The sequence below is a fragment of the Equus asinus genome, chromosome 5 (genome assembly GCF_041296235.1).
Source record: "Equus asinus isolate D_3611 breed Donkey chromosome 5, EquAss-T2T_v2, whole genome shotgun sequence".
In the NCBI taxonomy this organism is placed as follows: Eukaryota; Metazoa; Chordata; class Mammalia; order Perissodactyla; family Equidae; genus Equus; species Equus asinus.
The window spans coordinates 47882444-47903724 of NC_091794.1; the positions used below are offsets into that span (position 1 = coordinate 47882444).

Consider the following 21281-nt stretch of genomic DNA (forward strand, 5'->3'; position numbering starts at 1 on the left):
TGAATCTAGAATGTCTCCCCTCCATTAGATCCAGCTACCTCATGTCTGCTTTTGATTGGCTGAGACAGAGCAACTGGAGCCACGCTGATGTGCTACCTGCTGTCACACACCTCTGGCAAGGTATGCACTGAACCTAAACAAACTACTGTCAGAATGTCAAGGCCAGTGAAGAAACATATTTAACAGCCTATATTCCCAATATTCTACTATTTTTAAAACCTATTCCAAAGTTGTCCATGTCATTCATTTCACACTGCTCTTCCCCTTAAGACATAATCAAGAAATAATGTGTCCATGAAGAATGTTATCCTTCCAACTGACAGAAAATCAGTTCCCAATATTTTGTCATTAAATACTCCAGAGCTTTTATATATTACTATATTTTCTTAATGGCTTAAAATTAACACTACTATTGCCAGATATCTTGTGTCCACTAACATAAAATCAGAAATGAATACAAACGTGTAATATTCTCGAGTTTTGGAAGGATTTTGCACAAGAGAGAGGAGGAACCCCTTTCCAGCACTGTGCACTATATCATCATCACTTACTCAGGCCCTGACTTTGCAGTGGTTATATTAAACTTATTTAAATCAATACCTACTGCAATCATCAAAACTCTGATTATTCAAACATTTGCTGAGTAGTTACTATGTGCCAGGCACTTTATTAAACACTGATGAGTCTAAGATGAGAAAGATGAAACCCTACCCACTTGTGTGTCGGTGCAAGAGTGGAAAATACAATTAACTGCAATAAAATATGATTATTTGCTATGAAGAAACCATTGAGAAATCAGAAAAAGTTATAGGTGGGAGTGACACTTGAAGGGGGAGTGGGAGACTGCAAGTGGATGAGGAAAAGAACACAAGCAAATGCAGGGAGGCCTGGATGGTACGACGCGTTTAGAATTCCAATGTGGCTATAATAGCAGATGCACGTCTCAAAGGGGTAAAGGTGAGACTGCAGACGCAGGCCAGGGCCACCTCGGAAAATCCTTTGTTTGCCCCATTTAAGAGCCTAGACTTTATTCTGTGAGCAGAAGAACTTTCCAGTAGGATGACATTATTCGATAATTCTGATAGCGGTGAGAAATTCAAACTGGGATGGGAGACATTGGACACATGAAGACTAGTAAAGATGTTAATAAAACATCCATCTATGACATAATTCAGGGATTATGTTGTTTAAAGCAAGAATTTTCAAAAATAACTGAGGGTTTAACCTTTAACTATGCTTATCCAGGGGCCAGCCCGGTGGCGCAGCAGTTAAGTTCACATGTTCCACTTCGGCGGCCCAGGGTTCGCCGGTTCGGATCCTGGGTGCAGACCTGCACACACGCTTGTCAAGCCATGCTGTGGCAGGCAACCCACATATAAAGTAGAGGAAGATGGGCACGGATGTTAGCAAAAAAAGAGAAGGATTGGTGGCAGATGTTAGCTCAGGGCTAATCTTCCTCAGAAAAATAAATAAACATGGCTATCCAGATCTCAGGTTTGTTCTGCCCCACCCTTCTATCAACACTGAAGTTTCTAAGATTATGGAGGTGTAGCAATGTGTATGGCTCCTCAAGCCATAATTACTCGAATTTTTCCTATTTCCTGTCCCTCTCTTTAATTCTGTTATCTATCTGTGATTCCACTATTTCCATTTCCACCACAGTTATCATTGACAGGCGTCCACAATCTGCCCCTCCCTTCTGCCTCCTCCTCTTCCTCCTAGACTTTGTCTGTCCCTTCTATCTTTTCTTTGGTTTCTTGGCTTTTGTTCTAAAAACCTAACCCCAAGAGCATTCAGGGCCAACCCAGCATTCCTTCCCTTTCCTTCCAGTCAACCCACCAAGCACTCACAGAGGATTATGTCTGTCCACCTACTATATTTTTGGTTGATTTGCTGACCAAAAAGGAAAAGAGGACTAGTAGGATTATTGGGAAACAAATATAATTATGAGTCAAGGAGAATCAATACTTATTTTCAAGGGTCCAAAGTTAATCATATCCCCAAAATATCTACTTTCTGATTCCTAAATAATTCCATTTCAAATTAATTTTTTTCAATATCTTCAAGTTACAGTTTGCCTTTTACCATATCGTACATAGCCAAAACGGTTTACAAAATAAGTTAGGACTCAGAATAGTAGATAAGAAAAAAACTCTACCACCTACAACTCAATCTTTAAGTTAAAAAAATGAATCTTAAGTACTTTTAAGATTTGAAAATATAACTACGTAACAGCACACATTTCTTCTACACGTTTGTCTTTTTCTTGCCATCCCATTTGTTGAGGTAAAGTTAGATGGAGTTCAGGCCATCGTTATCTTCCTAGTAACATTATAGCAGGTAAATATTGAGTAGTTAAGTCAATGTCTGCTAATCTCATTTTAGTTTCGATTCATTCTTGAACGAAGAGTTTAAAAATCAACTAAGATACCCAAGATACATAGTGAGAGGAACAAATCAGACAGATGGCAGCTGAGTCTCAGCCCTGCCAGACAGGTCACTTAACCTCCCCAATCCAGCATTTCCCCACCTGAAAAAGGAGATAATACGTACCTCATATGTGTGCTTAAGGAACAGAGCAACACTGGTACAGCCCTGGGATGCGGCCCTACACAAAATACATGCTCAATAAATAACTTATTAATACTTCTTTTATCAATGCTTCTTTTTCTTCAAATTTCTACCAGTCACAGGTCTCTCAGTTAAGAAAAAAACAGGGCTTTTAACAAGAAAGCCTAAAGAAAAAATTTTACTGAATCTGCCATGTTTCATGTACTCAGTAAAATCCAAAACCAGCTAACTCTTCACCTCTGACCAGATTCTCTGTTGGAGAAACATTCTGGCTTTCCCCAAAGGCTCACCTCCCAACTCATTCACATTCCAGTGTCTGTCCAGCTTCCGTGGACCCCGGCAACACAGTGACTTTGGAATCCACTCACAGAAGCTCTGAAATCTGAGCCCATTACATCTACACAACGGGATTACTTACTTGGAAACGCTTCTAATTAAGATTATCATAATGACAGTCAGCAATAAAAGTAATAAAGGAACACCACAGTATGTGGAAATTTCCTACAAAGTGCTCAGAACTCCAGAAGAAGACCCTTTTCTGACCCATAAGCTGCCTTCTCAAAGCACACAGGAGGAATTTCACTCGGCCAGATTCTCCACGGAGCATCACACGTTTGCCTTTCTAAACACAGGAGCAATGAGTTTGAGAGGTTATCCACCATAAAACCCAGGAAAACAGAATGATACAGCAGGACACTTAACACCATTAGAAAGTCTGAAAGAAACCGTCCAGATTTAAGATTTCGAGGCAAACAGACTAAAAACGCTCTTCAAAAATGTAATGCTTTAAGATTTTCCTTTCCAGATTTTAGTACTAGAGCTTTATAAGCAACTGTTGGAAAGCTCACTGCATTTATACTCTCAGCCTTGGAATAATGACATCCCTGAGAGCATACACATACCGACTTGTACAAATGAACAGATTATTCCAATTCTTCCCTCATTCTGCACCAAGTCCAAATTCAAGACTGACACCAGTCTCTGCAGACAACGAAGGAAAAATGTGACAAAGATTTTCCAGCCAGCCCCTCCCCTCCTCCTCGCACGCCCTCAGCACATACGAGCACACAGCAGATTCCACGCACGTCTCTAATTCGAGGCCAGTTTATGCACCATGACATCAGTGCAGTATAATGAGCCAAGTTTAAACTCCATCTGGGACAAATAACGTCCAGGCACACTGTGACTTCTTTTGTTTATATACACTGACTAAATATGTCTTGGTGGTAAATGAACTAACTCTTAAGATTTATTTCCCAAGGCCTCCAAAACAATATTCTGCACCCCTGAGCAGCTCTTTGCCTCCAGTTCTCTTTCCAAGGCTATGCGTAAGTGATTTTTAACAGAACACATTATTTTGAAACATATAATTAACATCTTGAGGAGAGTCAAAGTCCAAGCAGCCCTTCATCAATCTAAAACAAAGAAAATGAGGAACTCGCTAGCAAGTGGGTGCGGCATCATGGCTCATGGTACAAATACTGCATGACACTTAATTCTGCCTTCCCCCGGAGAACAGGAAAAGCAGAGGTGAGAGATTTAGGAAATGGGCATGTAGCAGAGTAGCCATTTTCTTTCTCTTGGAAGAATAAACTTGGGTGGTTGTTTTTTTTTTTTTTAATTCTGGCATTACTTAAGAGAAATAATTATAAATTCAGAATGAAAAACACTCTAACAGGTTTAAGTCTTACAACAAGTTTTTAGATTTAAGACACAAAAACTGTGCCTTGGGGTGATGTAATTTTTGAATGGAAATGAAAGGCGGGGTTTGGGAAGAAAAGAAGGCAGACCAAAAGGGCCTCTCCCAGCTCCCAGGGAGGAGGAGCCCCTGCTACCCTTGTCTGGTCACCACCATCTCTCAGCAGCTGCTGACCCCAGAGAGAACCGCTCCCCAGCTGCTAATCTCGGGGAGAGAACTGCTCCCCAAGGAAAGACAGGGAGCAGCTCCAGGGACCGGGCCCTCAGATGACTTGGCTCTCAACGCCTCCTCCAGACTTGACCCTGGCCTTGGGGCCTCTGACACCACCACTGCTGCTGGGTCTGTAACTCTCAGAAGCTCCAGAGCCAGAATCACTGCCACCTCCCAGAGTCAGTGTGAAGATCATATAAGACAACAAACAAGAGTACTCTTTTTTCGTGACCTTTACCATGTTTGCCTGCACAAGACAATGGAGATATGCCACACTCAAGGAACTTCACCCTTCCTGAAGGTACGACACAAGTGGATTCAAATCCTGGTTCCGCGATTTGCCAGGTGCAAGTACTTAGCCTTTCCTGCCTCGGGTTCTGTCTGCAAAAATGATCACCACCTCACAGGGTGTACGACTACTGGATGAAAGGATGTACATAAGCGCTTAGCACCATTCCTAGCACCTCATAAGCCCTCAAAGAGTTACTGTTCGTACCCTGCACCACAGAGGGAACAAAGAAATCAAGATATCAAATACAAGCCATTCTTTCCAACAATTTAACTTACTGCCTACAAATAACCACTCGGCTGAAAGCTGAGGATAAAAGCCTTCTCGTGACCAGCAAGCTTACAAAGTAACATTTAAGTCTGAGGTAAATGCCAAAAATTTAGTTAGACTTTTGAAATTCTTTCAGTGTCAAAAATCTGACCAGTAATCTATCTTTGACATTGTCAAGGCACTGAAATCTCTGGAAGGTCAGCCTCACAGACTCTTTTATTCTACATTCCTCCTTGGCTTGAGCCTAACCGTGAGAAGGTGAGCCACTGCAGCCCGCCAAAGAAGGAGCACACACCTGTTGAGATGTCTGTCCTCAATTCTCCTCGTGGAGCCTCTCTGCAGTTCCAAGGCAGCTGGAAGCAGCATGGTGCGGAGAGGCAGTCAAGGAAGACTCAGTGCCTGCCCCTGAGCAAACCACTAAACACGAGAAAACGAGGCTCTGAGAAGGCAACGGGATAACGTCCTCTATCACTCAACTCCACCCTCAAATGATTCCCTGGGTCTTTAAAACAGACAGTATTCACAGGCAGGGAATACATAAGCCTAGGGTCTGATTTCCCACCACAACCCTTAAAAGAAAACTAAGGATGCCATTCCTTTGAAATTCGTATTATATTTCTATTTTATATTACACTTTTATTTTCATTCATGACTAAAGGCACCAAATAAATTATAAATAGCCATTCTATAAGGGTGCTTTTTATATGGCCTTTTTGCCAAAGTGAGGAAAAATAAGATGACTCTTACATAACCCATTCTGTCAATGTAAAACAAAAATTAAAACAGTGAAATCAGAAAAGATGAATGAGCTGCATAACTCCAGCCAATTTAGCTACCGAACAATGTCACTAACCAAAGCACATGCCTTGGTGTGCCGTGGCTTCTTCCACGAACTAGAACCACAGCTGAACATTCCATTACGAGGACCAAAGAAACTTCTATCCCAGGTAGTTACATGCTTCCGTGCTGAATTTTTCTAACTACTTAGAAAGCACAAGAAAATTTCAACGACCCCTCCTGAAAATTAAAAGTCGTGCGACACAGTTGGTTAACAGAACAAGTCCATTTCTCTCCAAATCTAAAGTTTGGCTCATGAGAATTGATTTCCATTTTTTTTTTTTAATAATAGGAGTAGAACCTTAATGACAGCTTTAATGATATAAACACTCTCTAGTCAACCTGCCCCCAAAACTAGACCAGTTACCTCCAGCTCTCTGCTGACTCCACTTAACTGCCCAATTATTTGCAAACTAGAAACTCTTGGCAAAGTAATTTTCTAAATACACACGGTCCATTTTATCCAAATGCACATCTACTGTACTATAAGGAGTAAGGAATGGGCAACAAAGAGTGGATCCAGAAGAGGCAGGGTCAAATTATACTCTGGTTAATGATCATGCTAAATACACCTGTTGCCCATAAACCACACTTCTTCTCAGCAATGAACTGATCTGATGGTCGCCTGCACAGGAAAAAGGCCCAGGGCTGAGAAGCCATACAAATGTAGGCATGAACGCTAAAAGGGCGCCTGAATTCTCTTTCTTCTGGAGGCCTACCACAGTTCAGCCTCGAAGTACTGTAACAGAAGCCCTGGCCAGAAAATTACTAGGAGGCACCTAGTTCCGGCCAATCCCAATTTAAATGAAGAAACTAATGTAATCTGTGGGTAGCCAAACCCAAAATTATCTAGATACGATACTGTGCTGCTTCAGCAACTCGCAGCCTAGCAGGCTGTTTATTTTTTGCATCTGCATTTAGAACTTAGAGATTAATGTTACTAATTTTATGCAGCTTGCTCACTGTTGTCTTGTTTGGAGTGTAACATATATAATTTCTATACAGTCATATATTTAGACAGAAAAAGAGGAGTCTGCCAACATGAAAACAATTATGTGCAAACATATGTCTTAACACATTCTGGATGGAGAAGTGTCCCATCTTTTCTTCCTCTGTGTCTATATATATTATTTTTACTGCCCTATGAGATATATCAACAGCTGTCACATTGCATTCAACATGACAAATACACATTTAAAAAAATAATAGAAATCAGAGGTTGGAAATTACCAAATTTAATCTTATTCCAGAAAAAAGGTCAATAAAGAAATGACTGAAATAAAAATGTCTCATCTAGGCAACACCAGCAAAAGTTTACTTTTAAAAAATTCTATTTCAGTAAGTACTTAAAGAAGATTTAATTCCTGGAGACTGTAAAAAATATTATAAACACAAGTATACACATCTCTGCCCTTGGAACAGTGATCCCCTGCATCTGTTAACATCCCCTGACTAGTCGATAAACAATAAAACCAAGGTGTCTGGCTGTTCTGTCTGCCCTTCCTACGTGTGGTAAGTGCTCAATGTGGCAGTGATCGGGAGCTCAAACATCGTTCACTGAAAAGCAGAGGCCAAAAAAACCAATACGTGAGTCCTACCTCGTAAGACGTATCATTGAAACCCTTCTGCAAAGCCATACGAACCAGAGCCCATGCTAGTTCATTTTACAAGTGCTAAGGAAAGCGGAAAACTAAGTGACTTAAAATCACTTCCGCAGCATGATACACAATGAGCGTGCCTGAAAAATCTTCAACATTTTTGCTATATTTGAAACACGAAACGCATGCGCACAAGATGCGGTTACAGAGGTAAAAAAGCTAACAATTTCCAGGTTCCAAACTTGAATGACCATAGAGCCCAGGCAAGTTTGGAAACTGAGTGAAGTGGACAGAGTGAGGACTAAGGGTGACATTCCCCATCTAAAGTGGGCGGCTGCTACTTTTTGCCAGTCATCTGCTGCCAAGTGGGAAGACCAGCCCAGTGGTATCAGATCTGGCTTTTCCAGATAAACAGAAAGATCTAGAATTTTATGTAAATCTCCCCATTTCTAATTATTGGCACCTAATTATTTTTTTTAACTATAAAGATTTTTTTTAAAAAATTGCCCGTATGACAAATGCAATAAGTAGCTACTTTTCAAGACCTGGTTTAGATAAATTAAATTTGTTCACTGTGCTCATCCTTCATCCATTCTGAAGGATTCACTGAATGCTACCTCAGACGCCAGGCACGGCGTGAAGAAGAGACACAGTCCCTGCTCTCCTGGAGTCTACAATGCAAGCAGACAGTCAAACAGCGCAGTAAGTGGAAAACAATCATAATGTTACCACCACTGCAGAGTTTAAAATTGCCGTTATTTGGCAGTGCAACCTTGCCACGCCAGTGTTTTTCCTTAATCCTCTCCTTTTTGAAGGCAGCTCAATTTCTACCATTTGAAGGATACTGACTACTTTTGTATCTTATTATTATTGCCTTTGGCTAATTAAATTCTGAAGTTGTCTCTCAACCCAGACAGCTCAGAGCTGTCATAATTATATGTCATCTGTCATAATTACTGTGGGTGCCACATATAACAACCCCCTCTTATAATACGGCATCAACATCTTCCTTTATGAAACAGATGATGCATAGGCCATACCTTTTCGGAAGCCTTTGTAGTGAGCAGAGTTGGCCGACCTAAGGCAGAGAGGACTGTAAAATCAGACCACAGACCCAGATAAACTCACACATTTTTTTACAGTTAAAAAGAGGCCCTCAGAAGCAGGGGTGGCTGCCTGTGAGCTGGAAAGCTGCTCTGGTTGAGGGGTGCTGGTGACCTGCACCTCTGCAGAGTCAGTAATTAGACATAAGGGGCCAGGGGTCAGCCGCCAGACTGGATGCATCAGAGGACAAATGGATTCACTAACAAGAATACTGAATAGCAAAGGCTCCAGAAAAGAGACTGTAGAATGTGCAGATACAGTTTGCTTGCGGTGCCACTAATATTATAGCTCTCCACTGAATATACTAACCCTACAGAGAATCCTCATTTTATAAAACAGAAACTGATTACATGACAGGCAAAGCTTGAATAACAGCCCTAGACTTCACGTGAGATCTCTATTCAGGCTCAGCCACCGCAGAGACCTTTTCCCTAATTTGGTCTGTTTTCCTGCCCCCCATCCCACTCCCTGATCCATCTCTCCTCTGGGCTCTCAGGGCACAGTTACATTCTGTAATCTCGCCCCACACGTGTGTAAATACAACCCTTTTTTTTTTTTTTGTAAACCACGTTTTGCTCCCCAACTAGACTGCTCATTCCTTTAGGGCAAGAATGGTGTCTTATTCACCTTTGTGTCACCAGCACCTAACGCAGTGCCGGCAGAGAAGACCTTTGATAAGTGCTTATTAAAATGAACAAGTCTATTATTCAATCACTCCTTAATTCAGTCATAAATCCTACCCTCTCATTCCTCCTTTCTATCCCAAATCTCAAAGAGGCAGACAATATCTTGACGTCACAGGCCTTTGTAAGTTCGAGTGGTAGAGAAAACGTGGATGGCTGTTTGCAATAATAGTTTTCTTCAAACATCTGCACAAGTTGTACTGTTCTCATACATCTTGATGCTGAAGAGTCTGACCCAAGACTGGGCTTCCAGATACTTGGTTTCCCAAATCCACTATTTGATCAGCCTCTTTCTACTTTCAACCCAGCCTGGCCTCTAAATAGGAGTCTATCATAAAAGGAGCTGTGATATCATATCATTCAGCAATAACACCTGCAGCCTCTATCTTAACTGCCAGCCTCATTCTCACCTGAATCTCCTCCATTTCCCTGGAAAAACCTCCCCAAAGCTGTTTGTTCATTTTTCTACACTATCCCGACTATAAAACTCTTTCTAGGTCCCCCTGACATGGAGGCTATGAGTAGATTTAAAGAGTAAACCTGTGTGGTGAGAGGATTTGAACTACTGAATGCAAGAAGGGAGCCGTCAGGGAAAAAGTTATTAAGAAGATATCAACCAGAACAGAAAAGGTCACTGGATTAGGAGGAGAAGCATATTTGATGTAAAAGACATGCCGATGACGAGCACCATCTGAACGTGGAAAGTTTTAACATGTTTAATGTGCTGTCTGGAAATGTGTACTCAAAAGAATGCTCCAGGAAAACTCTGGCTGGGTATTCTGTCTAGGGGAAACAAAGGCTTTCGAAAAGAAGAAACAAAAGGGCAAAAAAACTCATTCCCAATAAAATGACATGGTAAACGCCGATCACCAGGAGGAGGCAGAATCGAGAGAAATGGACATGGCGGAGGCCACGTTAACCTCCTGTCTTCAGGGCAAGCTCGTTAATATGCTATCCTGACCTGGCAGGAGAGGCTAGTTTTCTGCTTATATTTAAGGAGATCTACTTCATGAAGAAGAGGCATTAAGAACACTCATTAGCAATTAATATGCTGTAAGCTTAAAAGACATAAGAAATATGACACAAAATACTTGCTGGGTGCCCTCTAAGATGTGCTAAATGCTAGTCAGGACAAACAGGCACCTAACTCTATCCCACTGACCCCTCATGAATACACATATGAGAAGAGTCACCGAGAGAACACAAGAATATAAAGTGGCCTTCCACCCTCATATAGGTTATAAGAGTCACAGATTAAATTAGAAAACCAGTAAACTCTATGTTAACACTTCTGTTCTTAACCTAATGGTTTCCTTATTTAACTAGTGACTGCTGAAATTCTTCTTCAGAGATTATTAAAATATTAAACCAACAGAAAAAGCTGGAAATTGGGCTGATGTTTACTCTTTCATGCTCAAAACTAGCCGCTACGTTTTTAAATCTCTAAGATGTGCCAAAAGTCCATAATAAAAACAGTTAAATTAATATACCATTAAGTTCTGAAAATGTCAATATAGGCATCAATATTCTGATTACTGAAGGGTATTCACTGTAATGTATACAGCCACATACAACACTCAGGTCAAAATTTGATTTTCATAACTCAAGAACAGTATGCAGTTAGGCATATTAAGGGAAGCAAACTTTAGCTATGTTGATCTATTCTGAGGTAGAAGAAATTATAGTGGGAGTAGCAGAGGTACTTTATTTAGAAACAGAGTTCAAAATAAAGCTGTCCAATTTCACTCCTAGGTATATACCCAAGAGAAATGAAAACATACATCTTCACAAAATTTTGAACAAAAATGTTCATAGCAGTATTATTCATATTAGCCAGAGCAGAAATAACCCATTTATCCATCAACTGATGAATGGATAAATAAAATGTGGTATATCCATACAATGGAATATTATTTGGCAATAAAAAAAGGTTTGAAGTAATGATGCAAGCTACAACATGGATGAACCTTAAAAACGTTATGCTAAGTGAAAGAAGCCGGATACAAAAGATCACATGTTACATGATTTCATTTATACAAAATGCCCAGAATGGGCAAATTACTACAGACACAGGAAGTAGATTAGCGGTTGCCTAGCAACAGGGGGGCGAAGGGAATGGGGAGTGACTGCAACAAGGCTTCTCTTTAGGGTGATTAAAATGTTCTAAGACTAAATGTAGTCACGGTTGCATAATTCTGTGAATATAGTAAATTCCACTGAATTATATACTTCAAGTGAATTACATGCCATGGGCTATATCTCAATAAAGCTGCTAAATAAGTAAAGCTGTTAAGTTGCTTCTGTCTACATTGTGTTATTGTTGTTCTTGCTCATTTTTCGGTTGATAATATATTTTTTTAATCTTCTTTCATGGTGAAGATGGCTTTTCATTTTAAGAAAAAGAATCATCCTTTTCCTGCTACCTATATAAAATGACAAACCAAGGTTTCAAACTTAACATGACTTCAGATAATGAAAATTAACAGTGTCTCTTATTTAGAGAGCCAGAACAGAGCAGAGTCTTGCCAAGAACTCATTCTAATTAAATCCAGAAACCATCAGGACAGAAATCAGGAGGCAGAGGGCCGTGGGGACTGAAGAGCTTTCTCCTAACTGTGGTGGTTCTTTTGCATATATAGAAATGTTTAGAATGTCCTCTGCACAGCTGCCAAGTATTAAGAATGCTGTAAATATACAGCAAGGTAAGCTTCACCATACACACTCCTAACAGAAATGCAGAGGCAGAGCCCCTTGGCCAGCCAGCGGCTCTTCACAAGAGAATTTGAAAGGTGGTTCAAGAGCTGCCTCCCTTAAGATGTCACCCCCAAGGGTCTGTGGACAGTGCCTACAACGTCCATCACTGAAGTCAGCCCTGTGCCTCCAAAAGATCCTTGTCAAGACAAAAAGGTGCTGTCTCAGAAAACATTGGTATAAATAATTTTCTCTTGTGTGTCCTCTGTGTCCTGATCCTTTAACATAGGCCCCCTGAGCATCACCCCACACAGGCTCTTCAAGCGCAAGCAGCAAATACCAGCACTCAAAACTCGTGCAGTGCCAGACCCGTGGATCCTGTCTTGAATTGTCACCTTTGGTCCTTGTTCTTTTAGTGACCCCCTATCGCTCCTCTTTCCCTACCACCTCTCTGGTATTTCTCCATTGTTTTTGGTTGTGCTTGCTCCTTCGGTCTGCCTTCCCCCTGTGCCTTAGCCCAGGTTCCACACAAAGACCCTGAGGATTCAACCCAATTAACTGGGCCAAAGTTAACCGTTAGGACCCAAAGGAAAGAGCAGAGGCTTCAGAGAACGAGAGACACACAGGATGGGGATTCTGAGGGCAGAAAGAGGTAGAAAAACATCGGGCACATAGGCCACTGCCTAGGCTGAACCAGAGTCTACATCAAGGCATGATAAATCTTGGGTTGTTCCTACTGAGAGGGATATTTCAAACACAGTCTGACCATTTAACAACTGTCCCCCAAAAAGGGAAATTTAGGGTTAACGCCAACCAATAGCTTGGCTTACATAACCTATAAACATTAATGCTTCTAGCACAAACATATTTACTAATTAGGAAGATTGAAACCTTTCCTTCCAGTGAGATTCTTAGAGTAAGCATACCCCCAATCTGAGAAATCTTGATATTTGGTTATTATAAAATAGATAAATTATAAAATAGATTGACAGATTTCCCCCCACCTTAGCTTTACAGAAAGCTTTCCAGATGAAATAAAAATATGATTTTTATTAACTAATATGATTAAGCAGCTTCGACTTTGAGCTGAGACAGATACACAGAGTAGGCAATACCACATGGTTTTCTGAGAAAGTCCATTCTTTTCAGTCTTTGGTCATTTCTAGATGCAAAGGAGTTTACTTCTTAAGAGAAAACTGGAAAATTCTGCAACTCAGGGCTCTGAATGCTGATTTATAAACTACAAAAGGCCATTCTTTGCAAAATGAATTATAGAAATGAGGGAGGAATCATCAAACACAAAAAGGGTCCACAACAACATGGACTGCTGGCCTCAGGTGTCCTCGGGACACAGGCAAACTGCAGTTAGGGAACTACAGTTGGGAGACCCAAGTTGCTTTCCAAGTTCAGTCACATTTGAATGCCTTGTCCTTTTTTATCCTTCTACTTAGTGAAAGGAAGGGAGACCAAACACTGCATCTTAAAGCCATTCATGGCACTTTGAGACCCTCCATGAGTGGCTGGAGCCGCAGACATGCTGGCTTGGAATCCAGTAGTGGTGGTGGAAAGGAAGTTGACTATGGCAAAGTATGGTTTCAGCAAATGTTCCTGAGATAAAGCCAACAGGACTGGGTGACAAACTGGCAGAAAGTAAGATGATACAAATGGAGACTCGAGTTGAACAGCAACGGAGGTAAGGAAGCTGAGGCTCAATTTATAGAATACTGCTTGCTGTGAAGGGGAGCAGAGACAGGAGATGGCAGCTTAAGGGGTGTCGAGTCAAGGGAGGGGGTTTTGTTTTGTTGGGTCGGGGAGAGGTGTAGCTGTTTGTGTGTTTAAGATAAAAGATACTACAGTATGTTGGTGGAAATGATCCAGTAGAGAGAGACTAAGGAGACAGGAAGGGAGGAACCGCATTGCTGGCAAAAAGAGATGAAGTTTATTAAACGGACAAACATTTATTGAGCATCTATTAGATGTCCTCTGTTCTTAAGAGGTTTACAGTCTAACACAGGAGAAAGTAATATAAATAATTAAGCAGCAAAGTAAGATCCAATAAAGGTATATACAAACTAAAGTACTATGATGGATAAAGAGTATCAACATACTATGATAGATGGGGGGCACATACTGATGTCAAATAAATGGCTCATTAACTTATCTGAATTATTAATCTATTGGGGATAAATATTTTTCAAGAAATTGTCCCCAATTCTACTTTTCATAAGACAAAAACTTCTACTTTTATGCTTCTAAAGAAATGCACAAAGACAAAATTACACTTTAGTACAACACTAAGCAAACCTAGTTTTTGAAGTCAATAAAAAAATACGTCAGAGAGAACAGTTCAGTTGCTAATAATTTTTCAAAGTTTTACTTACCATTTAAATTTTTTCCCCAAGTGCTACATGAATGAGTTCAGAAATGACTTCTCTTTTCTGTCATGTTAAGTAACTAGTGACAATGAAGTTTTATAGAAAATAAAGCAGCATCGTTTTCTGAGCAGCAGGCTCCACATTTGGAAGGACTGCCCAGGAGCCAGGGTGGGTTCACGTGGAGCTGTGGGTCTCATCAATGTCAGTCACCCCCTGTGTGAGATCAAAACCTGACCCACCTCTGTGTGCCCTGCTCCGGCCAACCAGGCAAATCGGTCGAGCACAACATATGACACGAGTAAACAGTCATTTTATTCCAAAGACTTGTATATATTTTCAAAATGATTCATTTCAAAAGTCAGATTTTTTTTTTTGATGTTTCAAGAATACTAACTGGATGAGGTAAGATTTGCTGTTCTCAAAAACCACAATTTCCGATATTTTTAAAAATCATAGTAATCCTACAACAAAAACACTCACCTCTATAACTACTAATGTTCAAAATGACAGATCTTTCCATCTCAAAATAAAACCATTACTGGGCTAACGTTTTCCACTGAGACACCCTGACTTAGATTTCCCTCTGACCACACCAACCTGCTGAGCGGCATCTCCATTCACCAAGTGGGGCATCATGGCTACCTCTCCGTTCAGCAGTGGTGGCAGTTCCAGAGGGATCTGGTCGGTCATCATCATGGTGACGTACATTCATGGAGAATCTCCCTCAACTGGCTTCCTGCAAAAGAATCACCACTTTTTACAAAGGACTCAGGACCACAAAAAGTCACCTGTGACAAGTCAGCAATTTAAGTGCACTGTCATGAGGTCATCTGAAACTCAAATTATTCCAAGCAGAGAGTGTGGTACGATTGTGTTAGGCCCTGAGGCAGGGAGAGCAAAAGGAAGGAAGCAGCCCAGATGGGAGACCACAGACCTGGGGTCTCCAGGCAGCCATGTGAACACGACCTCCCATGCCTTGATGCTGTTGCTTAGTTGAAAATTTAAAAAATGTATGAATAATAGTAACTACCCTACTCCAGGGATCTTTCTGAGGATAAAATGAGACAATATTTTGAGAAGGTAAAGTGTCAAAGAAAAACTGGTGGTATCATTCTAAGGTAACTACAGAAAACAAGGAAAAAGAGAATGATCTATACAAACAGTCTTCCCCCTCATTAGGATCAAAACACTGTTCAGAGGCAGTTGATCCAAACAAGTAAACAAAGGTTAACTACCTATAGTGCAATTGCTGCAATTTCTGACCTTGCCATTAATTTGGTAATTAACCATGTTCTAATTATCTCTCTCTCATCATTTCCTTGAATTGAATTTAACCTGCTGCATATTTATATCTTTATCACTTGTGCACATCTTGAGAGAGTACCAACGGCACCTTGTGCAGAATCGGGATGAAAGGCAGATTCCACTGTTTTCACAGAATACATGACTTTCATGCACGTTCAAAACAACACAAAGCTCACTTTCGTTCCATAACGGTACTTGCCACCAATATCTTAATTTTCAGTATTCACAGCAGGAAAATAATAAATTCCTATTCAGAATTATAACTTGTTCTTTAAGAAATATTTACATATCCTTCACTTATGCCTAAAATTTATGCCACAAAAAGTTTAACAGCACAAAGAATAAGCAAATACACACATGCACACTACTTTAGGTCAGTTCAGAAACAAATCACTGTATGGGTCAGTTAAATTTATCATTCATAGTAAAATCCCCCAAAATTTCCAATTCAAGGGTAATCGGTCAATGAATCCTTTAATACGCCATATCCAAATCAGGCAAAACACGGAGGCAAACCCTTTAACGTCTCAACCCTTTGTCTCAAATTTATCTCACAAAAGTGTGGCAGAAATAAAACATTTCTTCTCATTCTTAAACACCTCCGTTCTGAACATTAAATAAACCTCCCTCCCCACAGATCTCACCCAAAAGAAACTCCTTCCCTGGAAGTATTAAATGATGCATAAAAGCCACCCAAGAGATTGTAAACTTTTTTATTTTAAATAAGTAAAATTTTACACTATTCATTATAACCCCATTTGGAGAAACTAATTATTTTAAGCACCAAACAACGAAGTCTTGTCCCAACTAGGGAAGCACTTTCCATAATAACAGGTCTTATAATTCAGTGTTAATAGTACCATCATGCTGTTTTATGAGGCAATTACTCTGTTCCTAAGCAAATAAAGTACAAAACCCAAAGCCCAATAGTTTATTCTGAAGTAGGAAACAGATTCTCCCACGATAAAATTAACTAAGATGATTCCATTGACACTATCATAACATCGCTGTTTAGAGGAGGTTAAACAAGGAAGTACTGATGTCCATTTCAATTTTATTTCTAATACACATAATCCTACTATAGTGCATCAGGAAAGAATAGCTGGCTTTCCTCAGATTGATGATATTACACAAGCTTATTTCTTAAAAGCACAATGTTTTATTTAATGTTTCTTCAAAATGGCAGGTTGAATAAACAGGGCAGTAATTTACATTAGGGGTCTAAAGATAAAACATCTAGGGGTGACAAAGCACCCCATGCTCACTTCCACCTTTTCCTCACTCCTCCCCAAAGAAGAGTTCCAAGGCACTTGCTGGTGAGGTGATGGTGCCACTTGTGGCTCTGTCTTCTCTTCTCTCCTGAGACAGTGGGCGCCTCTCCCGCAGGGGACAGTCCTGGTCGTCCCACAGACAAGCCTAAGGATAGAACCCGCTCTCTCTTTTTTCACCCAATAAGGCAGCAGGAGTAAACTGACTTCAGGGCCTGCCCCTAGGTCCTTTCCGCCTCTAGGTCCTTCTACGAGGCCAGAGTACAGTAAATAATGATACAGGTTTGGGAGGTGGGCAGGGGGCGAGACGGAGGCCCTTAGTCAGGACCTGCTTTGGGCTGAAGCTTTTCATGTTCCACATGGTCCAACCCTCAGAGCTACGTTAAGTTTTCAACATTGGGGTTTGAAACTAAATCCAATTATCAGTACTATTTTGTTCCTATGTGTCATTGTTTCTTGTGTGTGTTGGGGGAAGGGAGGGCAAGCACTGCTGGAGAAGATCATTGTGATCTTGGGTAGAATCCGAGCATTTCTGGTCCCCTGTCCCTAAAACCACAGAATGTCTCAACACCCACATTAGGTCTAATACTGACAATTCCAATTTAAGAGACCTTCTGGTTGGCGTCGTATTCGACAATAAGACCTGCTACCAACCAGACACAGCAATCCAGCCCTGCTGGGAGCACCTTTCAGCACAGGCGTCAAGTCCAAATTAGAGAGTTAAACTCCAGGTTATGCGAGAGTGGGATAAGAGGACAGGCTCCCAGACCCACAAAGGTCTTATAGATGTTGGACGGGAGAGTACAGGGACCCAAACAGGGTTCCAAAAACCCCCAAAGAAACCAAGTCCACTGGCACAAAGAGATATCTGTATTCGCTTTTGAAAACTATAAGGAAACTTTGGGTAATGCAGCTATTCCATAAAGAAAAAAGTGCTTGAATCCTATTCTTTTTTTCCTACTAGATGATGGATTATCCACCTCACAGATATGCAGTGGTTACTGCAGATTACTTGGAGGGGAGCAAGGGAGGAGGACACGGGGAAACAGTACGTACGAAAAAGTCAGCTATACGTAGACCGCAGGCACACAGTGGGACCTGATAAACATCACACACTCCTAATGCCAACGACCACACCTTTAACCATGGAGAAAAAGGGAAGAATGAATAAAGTGAATAAAAGCCACTGTGAACCTTGCCAGAGTCTCACTTCTCATAACCAAAGTTGTTGCTCCTCTGTTTCCTAGGCCACCAGCCTGCTAAAATCCAAAGCCTGTTTTCTAATCCCTCAGTGCTTCACCAAAGGGAAACTAGACTGTATTCTGACTGGAATACAGGGGAAGAGATTCACCTGGATGGGGTGGTACACGCAGCCAACAGGGCTTAAATGCCCATTTCTGTGCTGCACGCACATACAGAGGATACTCCTAGCTGCCTGGAATGCCAGTGACATATAGAAAAAGCAGTAGTTTATCTCTAGGCAAGATAATGGCCAGCTATTCAACACGGCCACTGCTTGCCAACCTGTCCTTAAATTATCACGGAAAAAGAACAATTTAGTGCCACGGACTGTAAAAAGGACAAGAGAAAAGGCAAGAAGGAGAATTACAAAAGAAAACCACAGACGCAAGACATAAGACTTAGGATACATACTTGTATCTTTTTGGTTATTCCTAGTGAAGAGGAGGGAAAAAGTAACAAGTTTTCCAAATACCAATGGAAAGTCAAATATTCAGTTTACAGACAGGGAAAACCACTCCGCCCTAACCACTGACAGTGAAATAAGGTTAAGCGGGGCCAGGAGCCTTGGGAAGGTTTGCCATGCATCAACCATTTAATGGTGACAGCTCTCCAAAAAGTGAGGCTCCTCTGTTTTGACTGGTAACCCAGACAAAACTACACAGGCACTCAATGTCAACAGGTGTGCCTCAACCCCACCGCTTTGAAGAGACCCAGAGCACGTGACATACCTAAGAAAGCCGACAAAACTTTTTAAATGGAATTAAAAGATGGAGCAATGAATGTGGAAGGCTTACTATCCAGTTAACTTTAAGGATCAAAAACTTACTTTATTTGTAGTGATTGTGGATGGAAATTACCCATTTTCTTACTTCCTTATAGAGAAGGCTGGCCACAACTTTATTTTGTCTTAGGGATGTAGGGTCACTGTTTACAACAATGCCATGTTCAGTCACGAGGTAATGTACTAGAGAGTTATTGAAGCATTTTGACCTTACATATCCAGAGAAATTCACCGCAACTTCGAGTTTTTAGGTTCAATTTGTGGGGTTTTTTTCTCTGTTCCTCATTCAACAGTACCACAAACCAAACACACTCCCACAAATCTAAGGGCTATATCCTAAATTTGCTGTCTTACGTCTCCCTGGGGCTGGGAAGCCAGATTGTTAGTGATACACACAGAGAGAGAGAGGGACAGTCTCTGTGGGGTCTCAGAAGCTCCCGCCTGTCCCTTGCACCATCTTCATTGACCACTTGTTGACTGTCAGTTCTGAGGGAAGCCGAGTGGGCCCGATGTGGAATCTCTGGATAACTGAGCTGTAACTGTTTTTCATTCCGTCAGAAAGCCTCATGAGAAATCACCCTGACAAAACACTCATTTTCCAGGTCTTGGTTCCTTCACCCCTAGACAGATGTGTCTCTGAGCCGGCCAAATCTATCACAGAACTCCCGCGTTTCACTCAAGGCTGTACCACATCCACACTGTCCCCCTCACACACAACAGAGTTCTTGCAATGAATGCATTCTTTAGACCACTCCTCTTTACAAATGAAGAACAACTGTGTTGCAAAACTAATCAGAATAAACAAATAGACAATAGATGATCTCTACTACAATGCTTTTTTCTAACCCTCTGAACTTTTTTTTCCCCACACAGAGCTCCAAGATTTCACTCCTATTCCTCATTTTGTTCTTACCCATACCTCCATTTCAAAGAATTTGGTAACAACCACAGGCCGTCACAACCTCTCCCCCTAACCACACATCCTAACACTGAAACCACAAGTGCTTCATGCACAGTCAGTTCCATTCTTTTGGTTGACATGGAGAGGATGCCACGTGAGCACTGTGGTTAACTTCCCTCTCCCCTAAGAGGGCAAGCCGTTTATTATGTCTGTTACCTGCTAGGAAGGCCCAACATTACCAAGAACTCCTGCGCTAATGCAGTGGGGGCTGGGCACTCTGAAAAACCGAACGGACAGATCCTCACTGTTAGTAAGACATTTAACTCTGTCCAAATAAACCCCCAAAGCCTCTACAGAACACCTCATTCTAAAAGACTATTACAAAGGGTCTTCAGTTTTTACATTACTCTAGGCTACTGGCTCATTAATTTTTCCTCTTATTTTGCTTCCCCCACTCCAAGTCTAAAAAGGTTTGCCATGGTATTTTGGCCCCAGCCTATACTAAGAAACATACTGGCCAATTTTGTGAAAAACCTGATTCTCAGGAGAGAACCGCAGATCCATTTCCAAAGGCCAGAGAAAGCAATTATATATTAGGAAGAGTTTCTAACTCGAAGAAACCAAAGCCCTAATCACTGGTGGGAGAGTTTTAAGTCTGTGAACCTGGCCTTCAAATTAGTAACAAAATGTCCTGGTCCTCACTCCGTGGGCCGATGACCCAAACTTCCTTACATTAATTCAAGATGTGAGTTAACAGTACAGTACGCAAATTAGTTTCAGATGACAAGAGAAAAAGAAACGTAACAGCAGAAGGAACAAAGTCTAACCATCAGAGCCAAATGAGCCGGCCCGGCTGGACGCAGAGCTCTGGAGCAGTGCTGAGGCTCAGGCTCCCAGGCTCACTTCCCTACACCCTGATGGGGCTTTTGATTGCCTTCTAAACTATCCCAGGGAAGTGTTTAAAAAGTAAATGCCAACATTAAGTAATGCAATATTAAGTAATACTAAGAAAGCACTTGTATGTCAATTATACCTCAATATAAAAAAAATGAACATGATCAGTTTTTACTTTTTGCTTTCATTCTGCAATTCAAAATGCCCTTTCAGAAACCAAATGGGTTTGATGAACAGGAAATGGATGGAAATCCACCAACTACAGAGACGTATATAGCAATGAAGTAAAAAATCTAATAAATAATCTTCAGAATTCATACCACTCAAATGAACTGCAATTCCATAAAGCTGTATCTTTTCCAATAAAATGTATATTAACCAATCACTTTCACATAATCTAAAGAGCATGTAAACATTTTGCTTACTACCTGCTCTTCCTTCAGTCTGAGAAAAATATTGTCGTGAGCACATTAGTAAAATCATAGCTTGATTCAGATTTCAAAAAAGTGTCCGTTTCGACTAAAAGATACCAATTGACTTCTAATAGTGAGAATGTATTGTGG

The 21281-nt window shown here is 41.0% G+C and overlaps 1 protein-coding gene across 5 annotated transcripts in view; it reads right to left on the minus strand.

Annotated features, from left to right (window-relative positions):
* FNDC3B (fibronectin type III domain containing 3B) overlaps positions 1-21281 on the minus strand; it is a 330867-nt gene that overhangs the window by 247996 nt on the left and 61590 nt on the right. For all 5 annotated transcript variants that reach the window (XM_014866810.3, XM_014866812.3, XM_070509439.1 and 2 more), the window contains exon 2: positions 14925-15063. In XM_014866810.3, the coding sequence (XP_014722296.2) occupies positions 14925-15035 (111 nt within the window). In that variant the 5' untranslated portion in view covers positions 15036-15063. The remainder of the gene's footprint in view (positions 1-14924; positions 15064-21281) is intronic.